The sequence below is a fragment of the Panthera tigris genome, chromosome B3 (assembly GCF_018350195.1).
Source record: "Panthera tigris isolate Pti1 chromosome B3, P.tigris_Pti1_mat1.1, whole genome shotgun sequence".
Classification (NCBI taxonomy): Eukaryota; Metazoa; Chordata; class Mammalia; order Carnivora; family Felidae; genus Panthera; species Panthera tigris.
In genome coordinates this window covers 46860180-46876453 of record NC_056665.1, presented here as the reverse complement: position 1 = coordinate 46876453, position 16274 = coordinate 46860180, and the positions used below count along the sequence as shown (strand labels likewise).

Below are 16274 nucleotides of genomic sequence, written 5' to 3'. Positions count from 1 at the left end.
TTATCTTGTACTGGCTTTACACGCTGGGGCGGCCATGCTGTGTTTCTGTGGGCTCTGCAGTTCCTCGCCTTTTCCTTCATTTGGCCATCCCTGCTGCAGACTTCTGTTTGTAAAATCTTGGCCTGAGAGCTTCCACTGCAGGGCCAGTTTCTTCAGTAGCTCACAGCCACGTCTTCCAGCCTGCGGTTGATTGTTAGCACAGGGGGAGCACACCGCAGACTGTCTTGGGTGCAAAAGTTCAGTCTATAAATGTTCTTCGTAACCTTTGACTCCACAGGATGCACCTTGTGGATGAGAAAACTCAGTAGCTGTGACTAATACCATTGCAGTGGAAACTAATTTTAAAATGCCTTTTTTGGTTTCCAAACATTGTTGACTCAGACCTTGCCTCGTCCCCTGGCTATGGGCGTATAAAGCCCTGCATGGAAAATGAGGGAGCAGGACTTGGTCCCCTCTAGAAATCGGAAGGCAGAGAGGACATGCATGGCTCTCTGGTGAAGGAAAACGAGTGGAGATGATTTGAGCAATTTGAACGAGTTACTTAACTTAGCTGAGATTCTCTGCTGATCTGTAAACTGAGAATTCTTTTTAAAGTGGAGGGGGTTGCAGTGGCTACGGCAGTGCCCATCTTATGGGGTCATTAGTAGTGAGGGAGCCGGTGGGCATGCTGCCTGCCATATGGTACACGCCAAAAAACATCTGTTCTCTTGCCTCTTGGCAACTTCACAGTTTGCACTCTGCTGTAGATTTGAACGTAGTGCTGAGGAGGGACCTGGCAGAGTGCTGTAGTGGTCAGCAAACCCCACCAGACCCTTTGTCCAGTGCTCCATTCCAGTGGCCCCAAAGAACTGAGGTGTCTGCCTGCTGGTTCCTCTGGTTTCACTGAATGGAGCAAAGTCAGAAGATAGTTTGCGCTGATTATTTATTTATTTATTTTAAACTTTATTTTTGAGAGAGAGAGAAAGCAAGTAGGGAAGGGGCAGAGGAGGGAGAGACAATCCCAAGCAGGCTCTGCACTGTCAGCACAGAGCCCGACACAGGACCCAGACCCGCAAACCGCGAGATCGTGACCTGAGTCGAAACCAGGAGTCGGATGCTTAACTGACTGAGCCACCCAGGCGCCCAGTTTGTGCTGTTTTAAAACAAAACTATGAAATGTTTTATGATGCAGCCCAATCTGTTTTGATGCAGAGAAAGTCCTTCAACATGTTCCCCATTTTCCCCAAATAAATGATGTGTAGAAGACTACAATTCCAGACTTCCCAGGACTTGGCCACTTGATTTCAGATATTGTGTTCTGCATACTAGACTCCTCTCCTCCTCCGTTATCTGAATCAAGGCATTTTATTGGGATCTTCCAATATCGTATTAGTTCCAGAACAGAGAGCCCCTCATTCTGTAAGTGGTGCAAAAAAACTATCTGTTTTAGTCCCTGGAAAGTAGAGTCACTGTCCTTAAACAAGGTAAAACTTGCAAGCGGGAGCTTGAGAAAGAGTCCCATGGTTCCTCCTGTAGCAGGGTGGTCGAGCCCTCCTTCATCCCCAGGAGGCACGATGCATGATGGAGTTCTCGTTCTTGTTCTGGCAGTGTTCCCTGGGCGGTGACTCTCCTTGCTGGTGTTGCTGCTTTGGTTTAGGACTCCGTGCCTCTTTGTTCTCTTTCCGTCAGGTATCAGCAGCTGGCGGAGGCATCTGCCAGCCTCCGGGAACGGATCAGACACCTAGACGACATGGTGCATTGCCAGCAGAAGAAAGTCAAACAGATGGTTGAGGAGGTAAGCCGCTGTGAAAGGTCACGGGCCAGGATTACTGTCTGTTATGGGGACACTTCGGCCCTGGATCTGGATCTGACTCTCAGCTCAGTTTTGTGTGGCTCACAAGTGAACGTGCTCAGGCCACTGTGTTCGTGGCCCAGAGGAAAATTTCCTCATATGTCCCTCTGCAGGCTGGTGATTATCTTTCTAATCAGATCAGAGGGTTATAGTTAAGAAGACTGGGAAGCACAGTCGTAAGGTCACTCAGTTTCAGAGGGCAGCAATTCCCCAAATGGGCACCTGCAGCCCAGGGGACCCAAGGGTGTGACAGGAAAAGTTTCCTTTAGTCAGGTCTCTGCACTTCTTTGTACCTGGCTGCCTCTCTCCCAGCGACCACTCCATCTTTCCTTCCTCTGTGGACAGGTGTCCTTTCTCTCCCCTCCCCTCTCCATCTCCTCCTTCCTCCTCTCCCTTCTTCCCTCAGTGTCTTCTCTATCTCTTCTCTCTCCATCTGTCTGTGGGATATCAGACTATATGCTGGACATAGCTTGCTTGTCTGTTTTTCTAAATGGAAAAAAAAAAAAACAACAGGTAAGTTGAACATTAATATTTCTGCAGGAGGAAAACAAATTATTTTAATTGTGTTACTAAAATCTCTTTCTCTCTCTCGTGGTGCTCGATAGAGGAAAGCCCAAGCTGTGGTATAGCTAATCTCATGTTATTGTATCTTTCTTGCTGAATTAATAAATTGGATAGAAAAAAGGAACAGTTAGTACTAACAGACTTATAAGAATTCCCTGCAACCTGATTCTCTATCTTGCAAAGAAAAGAAAAGGCTTTTAGTTTAATTAAACAATTGGTTGGCATTGGAAAAACTGAAAAAAAAAAAAAAACCCACGTTTTCCTTATATTAAACACTACTCTGAAAAGTTATCTATTTTATTAATGAATCATTAAAATTAAAAGCATGTCTATTTCTAGTAAAAACCACACACACGACAAAGATACTAAAAGTATATCTATTTCATTAATCTGTAAACTGTTGGTGATACTGTTGGAGTGAGGTTAGGGTCAGGGAACTGTGAAGCTGTGGAGGGCTACTTTGTTCTCTTGAAGGATAAATGTATACATTAGGTGAAATCTGTTGCCTAAACAAGAAATCCATTCATACTGCGTTAAGTCCTGTGTGCCTTATATTGGCTCATCTGCAAGCCTCAGGGAGCAGAATAGTGGAAGGAGGAGTCCCTGTGCACTCCCATAGCACAGGCAGGCTGGAGCAGTTGTGAGAAAAGCACTTGGGGAACCATGGATGTCAGATCATAGCTTCTCTGCTTCTGAATTTCACATGCAAGATGTCTGGGGCAAGGCTGGCCCTGTTTCCATGGGGCTCTTTGACTGTAGAGCACTGCATTTCTCTCAACTTTGCATTGTTTTCATGTATTAGGGAACCAGTGAACCAAACCTCATACTAGTTGGCTTCTTTTCAGTTATTCTCTGTAAGGGTTTAAGATCAGTCCCAAAATCAGAGATACTTCTTAAAGAGACACAGTCAAGTAGTTTAGGATTCTGTTTTCTAACTTCTGGAATATAACAGGCATACCGCTTTGAAGGGAGTAGGGGAAAATCGATATATGAAAATAGGTTGGTGTATAAAGATCACTGTCCATGCCTTGCTTCTCTACCTGTGACTTACTATCTCCCAGATAGACTTCTCTAAGTCTCGATGATGTGGTGTAGAAGATGCAGTCGTCAGAAGGAAATCACACGCTGACATTTAGGGTGGCACCATCAGAGTGAGCACCACCTAGGGGACAGCTGGGTTTCAACAGTGCATGGAGACTGGAAAGAAGAGATTTTTTTATTCTAACTTTAAACTATCTAAATCAGATGCTAAGAATTAATGTATTTGCCCAGTATACCATGTTAACTTACACAACAAAAGGATGGTTTAAAATATCCGTTGCTGCAGCCGTTGATGTGAATACATTTTTTTTTTTCTTTTAAGTTAGAAACATGGAAGAGGGACATCGACAGAGGAGCACATTTAGAAGAGCAGGGAGAAACAAAGGAGTTGAGAGCTGCTGTGATTCAGGGCATGGCTGAGGGCTGGGGGAAGAGATGGCCAAGGAGCAGCATGAGAGCTGAATTCACATCTTAGAAAACAGCCATGGAGATGAGAGAATGTATTCTTAAATAATACTGCAATGCAAGGCCAGGCCAGAACCACTGGGTGGCACTTGCAAAGAGGCAAACTTCAGCTTTTCGCTTCACATAAAGAAAACATTCCTAGTACTGGCTGCCTTGGGAGGGTATTTAGCCCTTCCTCACGAGTGCATTCCTAGTGATCTAGGAGTTGAGCTAGAAGCTCCTTATATAAAGAATGCTTTATTGTTTACTGGGCTGTTATTATCATCTCCTCATTACGTTGCATAATAAGCAAAATCGCAAATTCATAACCTCTGACTTGAGAAGTTTATATCTGTGAACCCCAGCTCTCTAGATATCGAGACAAACTTGACCTAGAAGTAGAGGCAAACTTTATGTGTGGCAGATGTTAGGGACACTTTTGCTTCCCTCACATGAAGCCTGAAAGCTTAGCCATGTGATAGCCTCACGTTTCCCAAGGGTGGGGACTCGTCTCTGTCCATTGCTGGCATCATTTTAGCCGCAATGTCTGTGAAGAAACTTAGTTTACTGAGATGGGCTTCTTTTTTTCAGCTTAAGACTGAAAAAGGTATTATTATGGAGGTTTTTGGAATCCTTAAATATTAAGCCATGTATTTCCTTCAACCTGAGTAGAATAGAATTTAATAATAATAACAATAATAATAATGAAATAAAAACTAAGCCATCCTTGGCCTGATAAGGACTTGATTTTCACTGTGTGGGACAGTATATGTCAGTGAGGACTTGAGCATATAAGATGGTCTGACTGCAGGTCGGGCAGGATAGGCCCTTCTGAAATGAAAGGTTGGTATGTATCTTATGGGGTCACGTTCAGTGCAAAGTGTTGTGATAAGTGTGGCACCAGATACCCCCACTAGGCTAGATCTTAATACCGAATTAAGTCTCCTTTTGTGGTGGATGTCAGGGATTGGCTCCCTTGCTCCCATCACTAATTCTTCTAACGGGTTCTGGCTCTGACAAAAAAGTTAAAAACAAAATAAGCCCGTATATGACCCTTTTAGACTTTTAAGCGTTTGCTGGAAAATATGGAGAGACTGGAAAAAAAAAATAGCACTTGTAGGGAAATTGAGTGGTCTGTCTGTTCACTAGCTAAGCACCAGCACTTTCTTTGTCTGTGCGGGGGGGGGGGGGGGGGGGGCTGGGTGCAGGGTGGGGGGCAGTGCACCTGTGGTCCTGCCCTCCTGGGTCTTCCCATCTGGTGTTACCTGCCTCCCAGAATCCTTGCCTTTGGGCTTCTTTGTTCTGTTGAAAAAGCCTTGTTGGGGTTAGGTTCTGTGTCTTGAGTCCATCTGCATTCTTTAGCTTGCCTTTAAAGGAACCAGGAGATGGGGGGTGGGGAGCAGAAGGCTGGGCGGAGCCTGAGGCCAGAGCTGTGAAGCCTAGACATCTTTACGTGTGAGCTCCTCAGTCAGCAGGATCATTCACCCCTCTTTACCTGCTCTCACCAAGGAGGTCCCCAGCCAAGCAAAGTGGCTTTCTTGCCAAGGGGAAAATTGCCTGGAGGAAAGAACAAATTCTTGTTTGTCCTCAAAAAGGGGGAGGGGGAGGCTTACATTTTTGCCAATAGGCCATGATATTATTAAGGTGACTACATAGTAGTTTAATAAATAGCGTCTTTCATTTTATCGCCTCCTTCTCATTTCCCACTGCCATTGTGATGGGTGAAATGGTTCTTCCAATGGGAAGCGTCTAGGTTTCCTTTCCATTGCGGAGGATACATTCTTTCTTTAGACTTTTCTTTTGCGGAAAGCAGTTCCACTCCCCGCTTGTCCCCCTCTATGATTTAGATGTTTAATGAGTGCAAAGGTAGAAGGCATTGATTTTCTTACTAGTGCTTCTCCGCCCAGGCTGCACATTAGAATCATTTGGGGGGCTTTACAACATGGCCAAACCTGGCAGATGGAGGTGGGAAGAAGGCACTGGGTATTGCAGGGATTTTGGCTTTTCAAGCTACACGAGATTCCAGTGTGCAGCCAGCATTCAGAACCGGTGCTCTGAATTTTTTTTCTTTTTTTTTTTTAATGTTTATTTTTGAGAAAGAGAGCGAGCATGAGCAAGGGGAGGGGTAGAGAGAGAGGGAGACAGGCTCTGAAGCAGGCTCCAGGCTCTGAGCTCTCAGCACAGAGTCTGATGAGGGGCTCGAACCCACGAACCGTGAGATCATGACCTGAGCCAAAGTTGGATGCTCAACTAACTGAGCCACCAAGTTGCCCCAGTGCTGTGAATTTTTCATTTCCACGTGTTAATAGATTGAGCCAGCTTCCCTCAGAAGCTGTTGTACCCGAGGTACAAAGCTGGTACTGAACTTGGATTGGAGTAGGAAGGGCTGAAGGGAAGAGAGCCAAGGAGACCAGTGAGCAGAGACCACAAGCACGGACACCGGAGAGCTTGTCCGAATGTGTGATCTTCTGGTCTTGTCAGGGGATCTAGTGCTTGTTGTCAGCCCCATCAGGAGAGGATTCTTTGACAGCTCACTCTGAGTGCTGTACTGACCTGGTGGTATCCAGATAAAAAACTTTCCAGAGGCTCTCCAGGTGCATCTGAAGAGGAGGTGTTATTAAGGTAGATGGATGAGGCCTACTTGTTAAATAGATACTAGACTTAAAGGGGCACAATCCAGTCCACCTACTGTCCTCGGAAGCTGAGAACCTACCACGAACAAGGAGACCAGAAATGGTTCTCAGGGATCCTCTTCCCTCTGTGCTTGTGCGTTCAGGTGTCTGGCCTCACCCTGCTTCTGTCTACACAGAAGACCTTACACTTGGTCACAGTGTACCTCTTAGAACACAATACCTTGTTGAAATAATAGTATTCATAGTGACTGCTTCTCAAGTGCAAAACAAAGAACATTTTTGCAATTCCTATGAAATGAAAGTATTTAATTATCATCCCTTAGATTTTTTGGGGAATTAATGTCATAATTCAACAGTTTAAAAAAATGTTAATGTTCATTTGTGTGTGTGTGTGTGTGTGTGTGTGTGTGTGTGTGTGTGTGTGAGAGAGAGAGAGAGAGAGAGAGAGAGAGAGAGAGAGAGAGAGAGAGTTGGGAAGGGGCAGAGAATGAGGGAGACCCAGAATCCGAAGCAGGCTCCAGGCTCTGAGTTGTCAGCACAGAGCCCAACGTGGGGCTGGAACTCACAAACTACGAGATCCTGACCTGAGCCGAAGTCGGATGGTTAACCAACTGAGCTGCCCAGGTGCCCCACTGCAACACTTTTTGGGGTGAAACAACCTGGGTCAGAGAGAATAGATGGCGAGAACTCTTCAGAGAGTTGAGGTCTGGGTTTTGGGTTTTTGGCTCTTGAGCCAGTAAGCAAAAGCAGGGCTTGCATTCTCTTTTTTTCAAGTCCATGTAACTTGCCACCTAGGCCCTGAATTCACAGGCACCCCCTGCGGTAAGAGACTGAGGAAGAAGTGCAGTGAGAGACCTTTATGGGTAAAAATGAAAGGTAGCATAGAAAATGGAGATGAGCAAGGACTTTTGAATCAGACCTGCATTTACTAGTTGGGGACCCTTCAAAGAGTTTTCTTGTTTGTAAAATGGGGTTAATAACAGTATCCAAAAGGATTTTTTGTAAGAGTTAAATGAGATGATGTACATAAAATACTTTATAACATACTAATTGGAACATAGGAAATACCCAATAAATACTAGCTGCTATTATTATTATTCCTGGTGGATGGGCTCCTGCTGTGTATACCCAAAGTCAAACTAAATTAATTAAAAGCAAAAGTAGCTGAGGTGATTTCTTGACTAATGCACAAAGCTGCCCTTCCCTCTTTGGGAGTCTTCTGAGCCAAATGGAATCTTCTGGATTTGCTTCTGTCTTTTCTTCTGTGCTCTGTGCTGCGTTCCATCTCAGCCGCCTGTCCTTGGAGGAGAGTATTTATATACAAAATAATTTAAAAAAATTTAGTTCTCCCCATCCTAAGAATCTTCCATTTTAAATGGTTCAGCCGTTTGTTAGCACTTTAAAACTATCATGTGCTATGCTGAAATGCATAACACAAAAGTACATTGTTGCCAAATGTCCTGTGTTGAAGTGATTCAGAGTACTTCCCATCAGTGATAATGTAGCCACATGGGGGCAGGATAAAGGAGCCATAGCACTGAGTCCACAACCCTAATCCACTCAATTGAACTGTTTCCAGATCATGTCACACGAGCTCTTCTCCAGATTTAGTCTCCGGTTCTTTGGAAGATGATAAAATGGTAGCCTGGGTTGGAAGCGATTGTGTTTATTGTTCGTGATTAGAAGAATCTTGTACTTTCTCGGCTGGGAAGAGGTGGCATGTATTGGGGATGAGCCCAACGAACAAAACAGGAAGGACATGATGTGGAAGGAAAAATTGACCACGTAGGGCTCTCATTTGTGAAAACACCACACATTGTCACCTCAACCTGTCCAGCCTCACACTGCAGAGACAAGAGAACTCAAAGAATATTTTTAGAAACGTGGGTTCCTAGACATCAAAGAAAGAACTGCAATGAAAAATAGTACTAAACTATAATTCAGGAAGTGCCAGGTGGAGGCTGGTTCTGAGATCTCGGAAAATGAAGCCTTACCTACAGAAAAGCGGCCGAGCACACCTGCTAAGGAGCTGGGAAGCAGGCTTGAAGAACTCCTCCCGTGTTCCAGGAAGGAAATGCTCCCCTCCAGATCACAGTCCAGACAATACTGAAGAAGTGTAGTTTGATTATATTTGCATGTGGGAGGTGGCCCTGAGGATGTCCTTCCTGAATGGAGATCAAAAGCGCGAGTCAATTTAGCTTTCTTTTTGCTTAAGCCAGGTTTGGTCTGCTTTTTATCCCCATGGGCAATCTACCTGAGTAGACGCTTCAGCTAACTTCATGAGAAGGAGAAGTGTATCTGAGGAAAAGAGACATCTATTTGACTGAAATATATTAAAGTGAAATATATTGCACAGCTGCTTTATTTTTATAGAGATGTCCTTGAGACAAGCCACAGGTGCTGGGATGTCATCAAAACTTAACGGTGTTCCTGAATACGCGTAGTGGTAGCAGCAGTAGGAGTAATAGTGGGTGGTATTAGCCTAATAAGCTAGTGGACGGGGCTGACTTCTCTAAGGGGCTGGGTGTCCCTTCCATGTTGGGTGGTTCTCTGCTCTGACTTCTCCCTGGCAAAGTGGGTTTCCTGTTAATACTTGTCTTTGTGTCTCATTCAGATGCTTTTGCCCCACTTTAGCAAGTAGGCAGTGCATGGGAAGGAAGCCGTGGATTCTAGGGCTAGAGTTTTGTCTCTTGGCCACTCACAACCCCACCCAAAGGAGGTGCCACTCTGAACTTTGAGGCAGGATTCATTTTTGGTAACTAAAAATGTTTCAAATTCTCATGGTCGACATATTATTCACTTCTTTATTTTGAAATCTTGGATACACTAAAATGTGAAGGTTTTAGAAGGTACCAGGAAGCTCACCACGTGTGTGAGACTTGTTTTTTTCTGTGCATTATGGAAATATTGCAGGTTCATTTTATGACGTGTGCTCATTAATATATTTACGATACAAATTGTTCTTTTGAGGGAGAAGGTTCTTTTGTTTGCAAATGCCATTGAATTCACTTTCTCTTTCTTGAGATTGTTTCTAATTGGCTGTAAAATATTTCTCAGGGTCCTGGGTGCCCACATTCTGCCTGTAGTTTGTACAGCTACAGTCTTGTTCTAAGTAACTACCAGCCACAGAATGTTTCTCACATCTCAAACCCATGCATCTAGGCCTAACATTCCCACACGAATCCTCTACGGGGCATATTATTAGCACAATTTTTTTTTAATCCCAGAAAACTAAAACTTAAAAGTAACAGGTGGTCTCTCAGCAAATGATGGTGCTCCTGGGGCCACAGCAAGACCTTTGGCTCCAAAGCCAGTGTGCATTCTTTGACTTGTTTTTTATTTGCTTCTTTTTTTTTTAATTGAAAAAATTGTAAATATGGAACATCATAGAGAATGCTAGAAACAAAGACCCATGTATTGTCCTCTAGAATTGAGTGTTAACATTTTGGCATATTTCAGGTTTCTTCCAAGTCCTAGAAAACATTACAGACAAAGAATTGTCTTTTTATTCCTCTGATCTTTTTCCATCTTCTCTACTCTCTCCCTCTTCAGAAGCAATTTGTTCTCCATCCAGGGCACGTTCTGATGCTTTTACTACGTACATATGTATTTGTCATCAGTATTTAGCCTAACTTCGGTGTTTACAAATGGATGTACATTTTTATTTATAATAGATAAGTAGATTTTATTGTACCTCTTATTCAACTTTTCCCCCAATTACATTCCTGTTTCTGATGTTACAGATAAATATAAATTATTTATTTTAATGGCTCTGTAATACTTCATTGTGTGAATGTATTGTCATGTGTCCTATCGATACTTAGCTTGTTTCCGAATTTCTGTTCTTTTACAAACAATGCCAAGCACGTCTCTTTGCTTCTGTACTTCCGGAACATAGTTGGAGTCACTTGGTCCCCAGAGAGGGACTTCCACCCACCTGGGGGGTGGATTTCCCCACATCCTCACCACCTCTTGGCATGGTTGGACTATAAATGTAGCCATTTGTGAAACAGTATCTCCTTTAACTTTCATTTGCTTCAGCCCGATACCACTCATCACTACAGGTGCGGCTGAGCATCTTCTCATTAGCTCGTTGAGCATTCAGGCTTCCGCCTTTGTGAACTGGCTGTTCATATCCTTTGCTCCCTTTCCTGTTTGGCTGTCTTGTCTCCTGCTGATCTGTCGGAACTGTGGATCCTGCCAACGTCGATCGTTTGTCAAAATGTGTTTGCATGCTATTGTCTTCTCCCAGTCAATGTTTTTGTTCGTTTCGTTATGGTATCTTGTAAAATGTACAAGTTTTAAATTTTGGTATAAATGTATCCATCCTTTGGTGCTGTTTGTGTGTCTTGTTTGTCTGCTGTAAGGTTATTTGTGTAATACTTTTATGAAAGTTTTGTTTTTTATCTTTAATTACAGCCTCCCACACTCATACCGTTTATCTTCTTCCTTACTCTTTCTCTGTAGCACTTATCCTATTATATATACTACACTTACCTATTTTGCTTACTTATTGTCTGTTTCCCTCCACTAGAATGTAAGCTCCATGAGGGCAGTGGTTTTTCTCTGTTTTGTTCTTGGCTGTGCTCCTAACATCTGCAACAGTCACTGGCATATAGTAGGTGCTCAATAAATACTTGTTGAACAAATAAAGAATAATCCATGTGGAATTTATTTTTGTGTATATACTGTGAATAGGAATCCATTTTTTTTGTTTTTGTGGGTTTTTTTTTGTGGTGTTTTTTTTGTGTTTTTTTTTTTTTTTTTTTTTCTTCTCACGGGAAGCTTGTTTCTCTAACAGCACTCATTGAATAGTCCATCTTTGCCCCACTGATTTTTTCATGACCTCTTTATCACCCTGGACTTGTTTTCTTGTGCCACTGTCTTTAAATATTCCTGTTCTTCTGCCCTGATGGGTTAGTCAACATTTTAGAAGTGTCTTTTAGGAACAAAATGCAAAAGTGGACGAGTTCTTGCCCTCAAAAGACTTTCTGGTTGACCCTAAAACTTGTTAGAACTCAAGGCAGAATATGACAGGTATTAACCAGGGGTATGAGCTGTGTGCTGGTGACACAGAATCTGGAGACGGTAGTGATTAAGTTCATGGGCTTTGAGTAAATTGAACCTGGCTTTGCATCCTACTCCTTTCTTGGCTCAGCTTTTTATCTTGAACAAGTTACTTATTCTCCAGCATTCAGTTTCCTCACAAACAAAATGAGTACGATCATAATAGTACCTTCTTCGGAGGCTGTTGTAGGATTGATTGATGAAATGCATGCTAAGGGCTTAGCACAGAGCCCATAAATGTTCACTGTTGCAGGTATGGGTACAGAGGCCTTAGGGAGGAGGTGATATTTGACCAGGTCTTGCCGGGTGGATTGGATTTTTCTAGGCAGGGATTGAATGGGTGGCAAAGGACATGACAGAAAAAATACAGAATAAATAACAACGGTGACAACAAAAGAAAACAAACACGGAGACCAGAAAAAATGTAGGGTGGGTTCAGAGAGCTATTAATCCAGTTTGACTGGATTGCCGTGGGGAGTGATAATAAGGCCAGAAATGAGGCCGGGACCAGTTGTGGGTGAGCACCCACTCAGCACCAAGCTGAGAAAATATCCTGTGTTACCCTGCTCCTGATTCCTCAGTGATGCCCTTCTCCTGGTCGGATCTGACCACAGATGTCTCTGGCAGGAGGTGCTGGGCGAATAGGAGAGGAGAGAAGCAGGAAGGGCAGCTAGGAGGCTCCCAGGAGAACCCTGGCCCGTGCAGGTGAGGGTCTGTACTCCAGGACACTTGAGCTTTAGGGACACTTTAAAAACTACCATTTTTAAAGCACCAGCTGTGTACCACGTGTGGAGCTGGATGCCTCCATATGCATCATCTCACTACATTAGACTGAAACAAGTTTCTCCCTGGATATACCTGTTCCGTGTAGGGTCTGCATCTCTCGAGGAAAGCATGGGGGTAGAGAAGCTTAGAGTGCCCGCTTCCCCACCTCTCCATTCCACTTTCTTCCTCTAAAGTCAGAGGGAAAAAGAACAGCCTAAAGATGTAAGGTCCCAGCAAATGCTTTGTGAAAGAAACTACCTGCCAACAGTCTTCCCAGCCTTGCCTAATTTCCAGGCAGCATTGCAGTGATGGGTTGTCATCATAGGGAGGGTGGAAGCAGACCTCTGAACTTTACTGTGCGGAGAGAAGGAGCTAGAGCCTTGAAATCAGAGAGATATGAGCTTAGATTCAGCCCTGCCAGCGTCCAGTCTTGGGTGACCAGCTGTCCTGGTTTGCCAGCGAATGAGAATGCTCCAGGCACATGAGACTCCCAGTGCTAAAGCCTGGGCAGTCCCAGGCAAGGAGGGGTGAGCTGGCCACCCTCTTCAGCCCCCACGTCTGACCCCTTCCCTCACCCCATCTGCAGTCGGCAGGTGCATCCTGTCTAGGGGGTACGAAACATCACTGTGTTCTTCCCTTTATTGTACTTGCTTGCGAGTTTCATTTTCTGCTTACTGCTTGCCTTCCTCACCAGGACAGGTGGCCTATGAAGGTGAAGGTCAGATCTTTCTAGCTGACTGCTGTGTTCCCAGCATCTAACACTGAGCCTGAAACGGAGGTGATCAGAGGGGACTGCTGAGGGAATGATGGGTAATAAAACTCTAGGAACCTCAGTTTCCTCATCTGTAGTGGATAACCACTCCTAGGGTTGTTTCTGAGAATAATAAGGGAACCCAGCAATAACCCTGGTACCCAGGACACCCCTAAGCCTTCCTTCCCAGTGGTCCATTATTCTCCCTCAGGTCGGAAAACCAGTTGATTCATCCTTCCCTGATGTTTATGTAGCCCACCATGTTTAGGCACCTGAGAGAATCAGGGTGCTATTCCTCTGCTGAAAGAGAAGTTGGGTTGTCTTTACTTATAAGATAGAAATCAAACCAAATTAGATTATTTTACCTCAGAAGCCAGTTTCAACGGATCCTTTTGAATGGTATAGTTCTATTATTATATATTACTTCAAACTTAATAGAAAAAAATTGATTAAAATATGTGCCCTGTTCATATCTAGCCTGGCTGAATGCCACAAGACACATTAATTGGAAATGAATTTCTACAAACCCAATCAAGCATCATGAAGATGAAAAATGGACCTTTTTTCCCCTCCGTTCCTTCATTGATTTTTCATTTTCCCCACTCAGAGCTTCATTTAGCAATTTTTCAGTTTCGTTTTGTTGTGGCCTTAATTCATTCCCTTCACTCCCCCCCAAAATGAGATAATGCACCATTTTCCTTGTCCTTTTTAAACGGTTCTTTTATGTTGCATTAGTGTAGGGCAGATTCCAATCTTGTCATATTTCCCTGTGCTTTATTATTATTATTTTTTTTGGAAAACAGGGTAACTTTATTATTTTTTAAATTCTTACCGTGGTGGTTTTTATCAAGGAGAATGCACTTCAAAAATACAATAACTATGAAATTACAGTGTTACAAGACTTCTGAAATAGAATTAAGAGCAGCCGTAGCAACTATGAAAACCTTTTCAGAGGAAGAGTATAGAGTGTCAATTATTCTCATTTTTCATGGGGGGGGGCAGATACATGGACATCAAGCAGGATTCCTATTTTGGTAAGGGTGAGGAGAACAATTATTTTCTAGATCACAGAGGGGAACACTGAGTTTGGTTGGAAAACAAGGACCTGTCAGGACAAGAGGAGGCAAAAGGACACTAAATCCAGAAGTGAGCTCTAGAAGATTCTCGGCTATCCAAATGATCCATGTTTGCCCTGGTCGGTTCACTGCTCCACTGGGCCTCTAAGGGGGGTCGAAAATGATAATGGGAATCTTCAAACTATTTTCTTGTGAATTTTTCAAATACTCTCACAGCCGCTGAGAAGTCTACAAGGACTCATAATAAAGTATCTTACTGCTTTACTTTTACCTAGAATTCATAACCCTGGTTGTCGCGTTTTGATGAGAGGCTTTAATTGGAAGTTAGTCATCTTCGGTATGTTTTTCAATGGGAAAATGATTTTTTTCTTCATCAATGCGGTTCAAAGCAGTCTTTTGAAATGAGGGTCCGTGGGAAAGAGTAACAAATTGGAGTTGTTGGTGATAGAGGTTGGGAGCTTTATTTATTAACGTGTGGTCAATTTCACAATACACGCGCACGCACACACACAGCTCTCACACCCTGATTTTGAATAAATGTGCCTGTGGGCCTTAATTGGTTATTCCTAAAATTTGAATGAAAATGAAAGTAAGCAAATTTCCAAGAAAACAACTGGTTAAAACTTAGTTTGGATTGAAAAAAAAAAATCTAATTCCCTTTTCCTTGCCTGATGTTGATGTGATTCAGTGTGATCATCAGTTTTAACATACCTCCTAGTATTGTGCTCCTTTTTGGTGTATGTTTACTGTTTCATTTAAGGCATTTTCCAGATACACATATATTGTCATTTGCCAGCTGGTAAAACACAACACCCTACAACACAGTTTCTTGAAAAAACATACCAAGTGCTGCCTACTATTTAGTATGTATTTGCTGCTGCATTTCTTACATTTGTTAATTTCTCTTCGCATCCTCTGCCTCAATAGTGAGTTACGTTTCATGAGTTTTGCACAATCGGGTACTATTCACATAATTCTAATTATAGGGCTGTACTGTATTCTGACATTAACACGAAATGACCTGTGACCTGCATGTCTGTCACTAACAAGAAAAAAAAATCAGGAAGCTGAGAAGCCTCGCAACTTTCAGGGTTGCTCTGAATCCATAACAGGATCTTACTAAAATTTTGTACAGTTTCACTGCGTTCCAGCTGACACTCAAGCTGTTTTTGAAAGAAATCGGTAGGAGTCCTTTCACTACAGCGATCTGTTTCCAGAAGCAGGTTGTAAAAATGTGTGAATTGACAAGGGTGATTTCATCTTCTAAGAGAAACAGTTCTTTTATATAAGATCATTGATACAGTAAACACATCTTCCCTGTGGGTGTGCTGTCTAGTGCAAGAGAGATGTCGACAAAGGATGGTAGTATCAGTGAGGTGTCTTAACGGGTTGTTCAGAGGGCTGAGGTAGAACAGAAGAGGGAGACATGAAGCCGGCCTGGAAGACTTGGGAACTGCTGCTCTGGGAGGTGACTAGTGAGTATCTTGTGACAGCAGGAGATTTCTGGGTGGAGAGGGGGATAGAGGGTGCGAAGGCATGGTTGGTGGAAGCACCAGCCTGTGCAAAAGCCCAGAGGCAGGACCACTGTATGTCCATGGAGTGCTGAGAGGATGGAGTGGCTTAAACGTAGGGTTCAGCTGGGACAGGACAGGCATTGAAAGGACACTGGGGAGATACAGGGGGGACCATAGCAGAAGGGCCTCAATCCATGCTAGGGAGTTTGAATGTCAGAAGCTTGGGAGGGCTTTTAAGTAGGAGAGTGATACTTTTCAGCATCTCTGGGTGGTTGGCCTAGAAGTCAGTGTTTTGTAAAACCTCCCCCTAGGTGATTCCATTGTGCAGCCATGGCTTAACAGGGATTGCTTAGCTAAAATCACCCATGGAGGTATCTCAGTAGTGGCAAATGTGAAGAAAAGCCATTATCAGTTCTAAGAAAATAGAGGATACACCTTTCCCCCAAAACATACCACTTTAAACATCAGACTGGCTGTAGTCTTAAGAGACCTAGCATCCCATGTGATCATTAGGCTGCAAGACGTATATATTCAGCTTGAGTTACAAAGAAGCATGCTTATCAAGACAAAAATAAGAAAAAAATTCTA

The 16274-nt window shown here is 43.4% G+C and overlaps 1 protein-coding gene across 1 annotated transcript in view; it reads left to right on the top strand.

Annotated features, from left to right (window-relative positions):
* LOC102955128 (myocardial zonula adherens protein) overlaps positions 1 to 16274 on the top strand; it is an 88689-nt gene that overhangs the window by 43798 nt on the left and 28617 nt on the right. The window contains exon 10 of the mRNA XM_042988774.1: positions 1669 to 1774. Coding sequence (XP_042844708.1) covers positions 1669 to 1774 — 106 coding nt within the window. The remainder of the gene's footprint in view (positions 1 to 1668; positions 1775 to 16274) is intronic.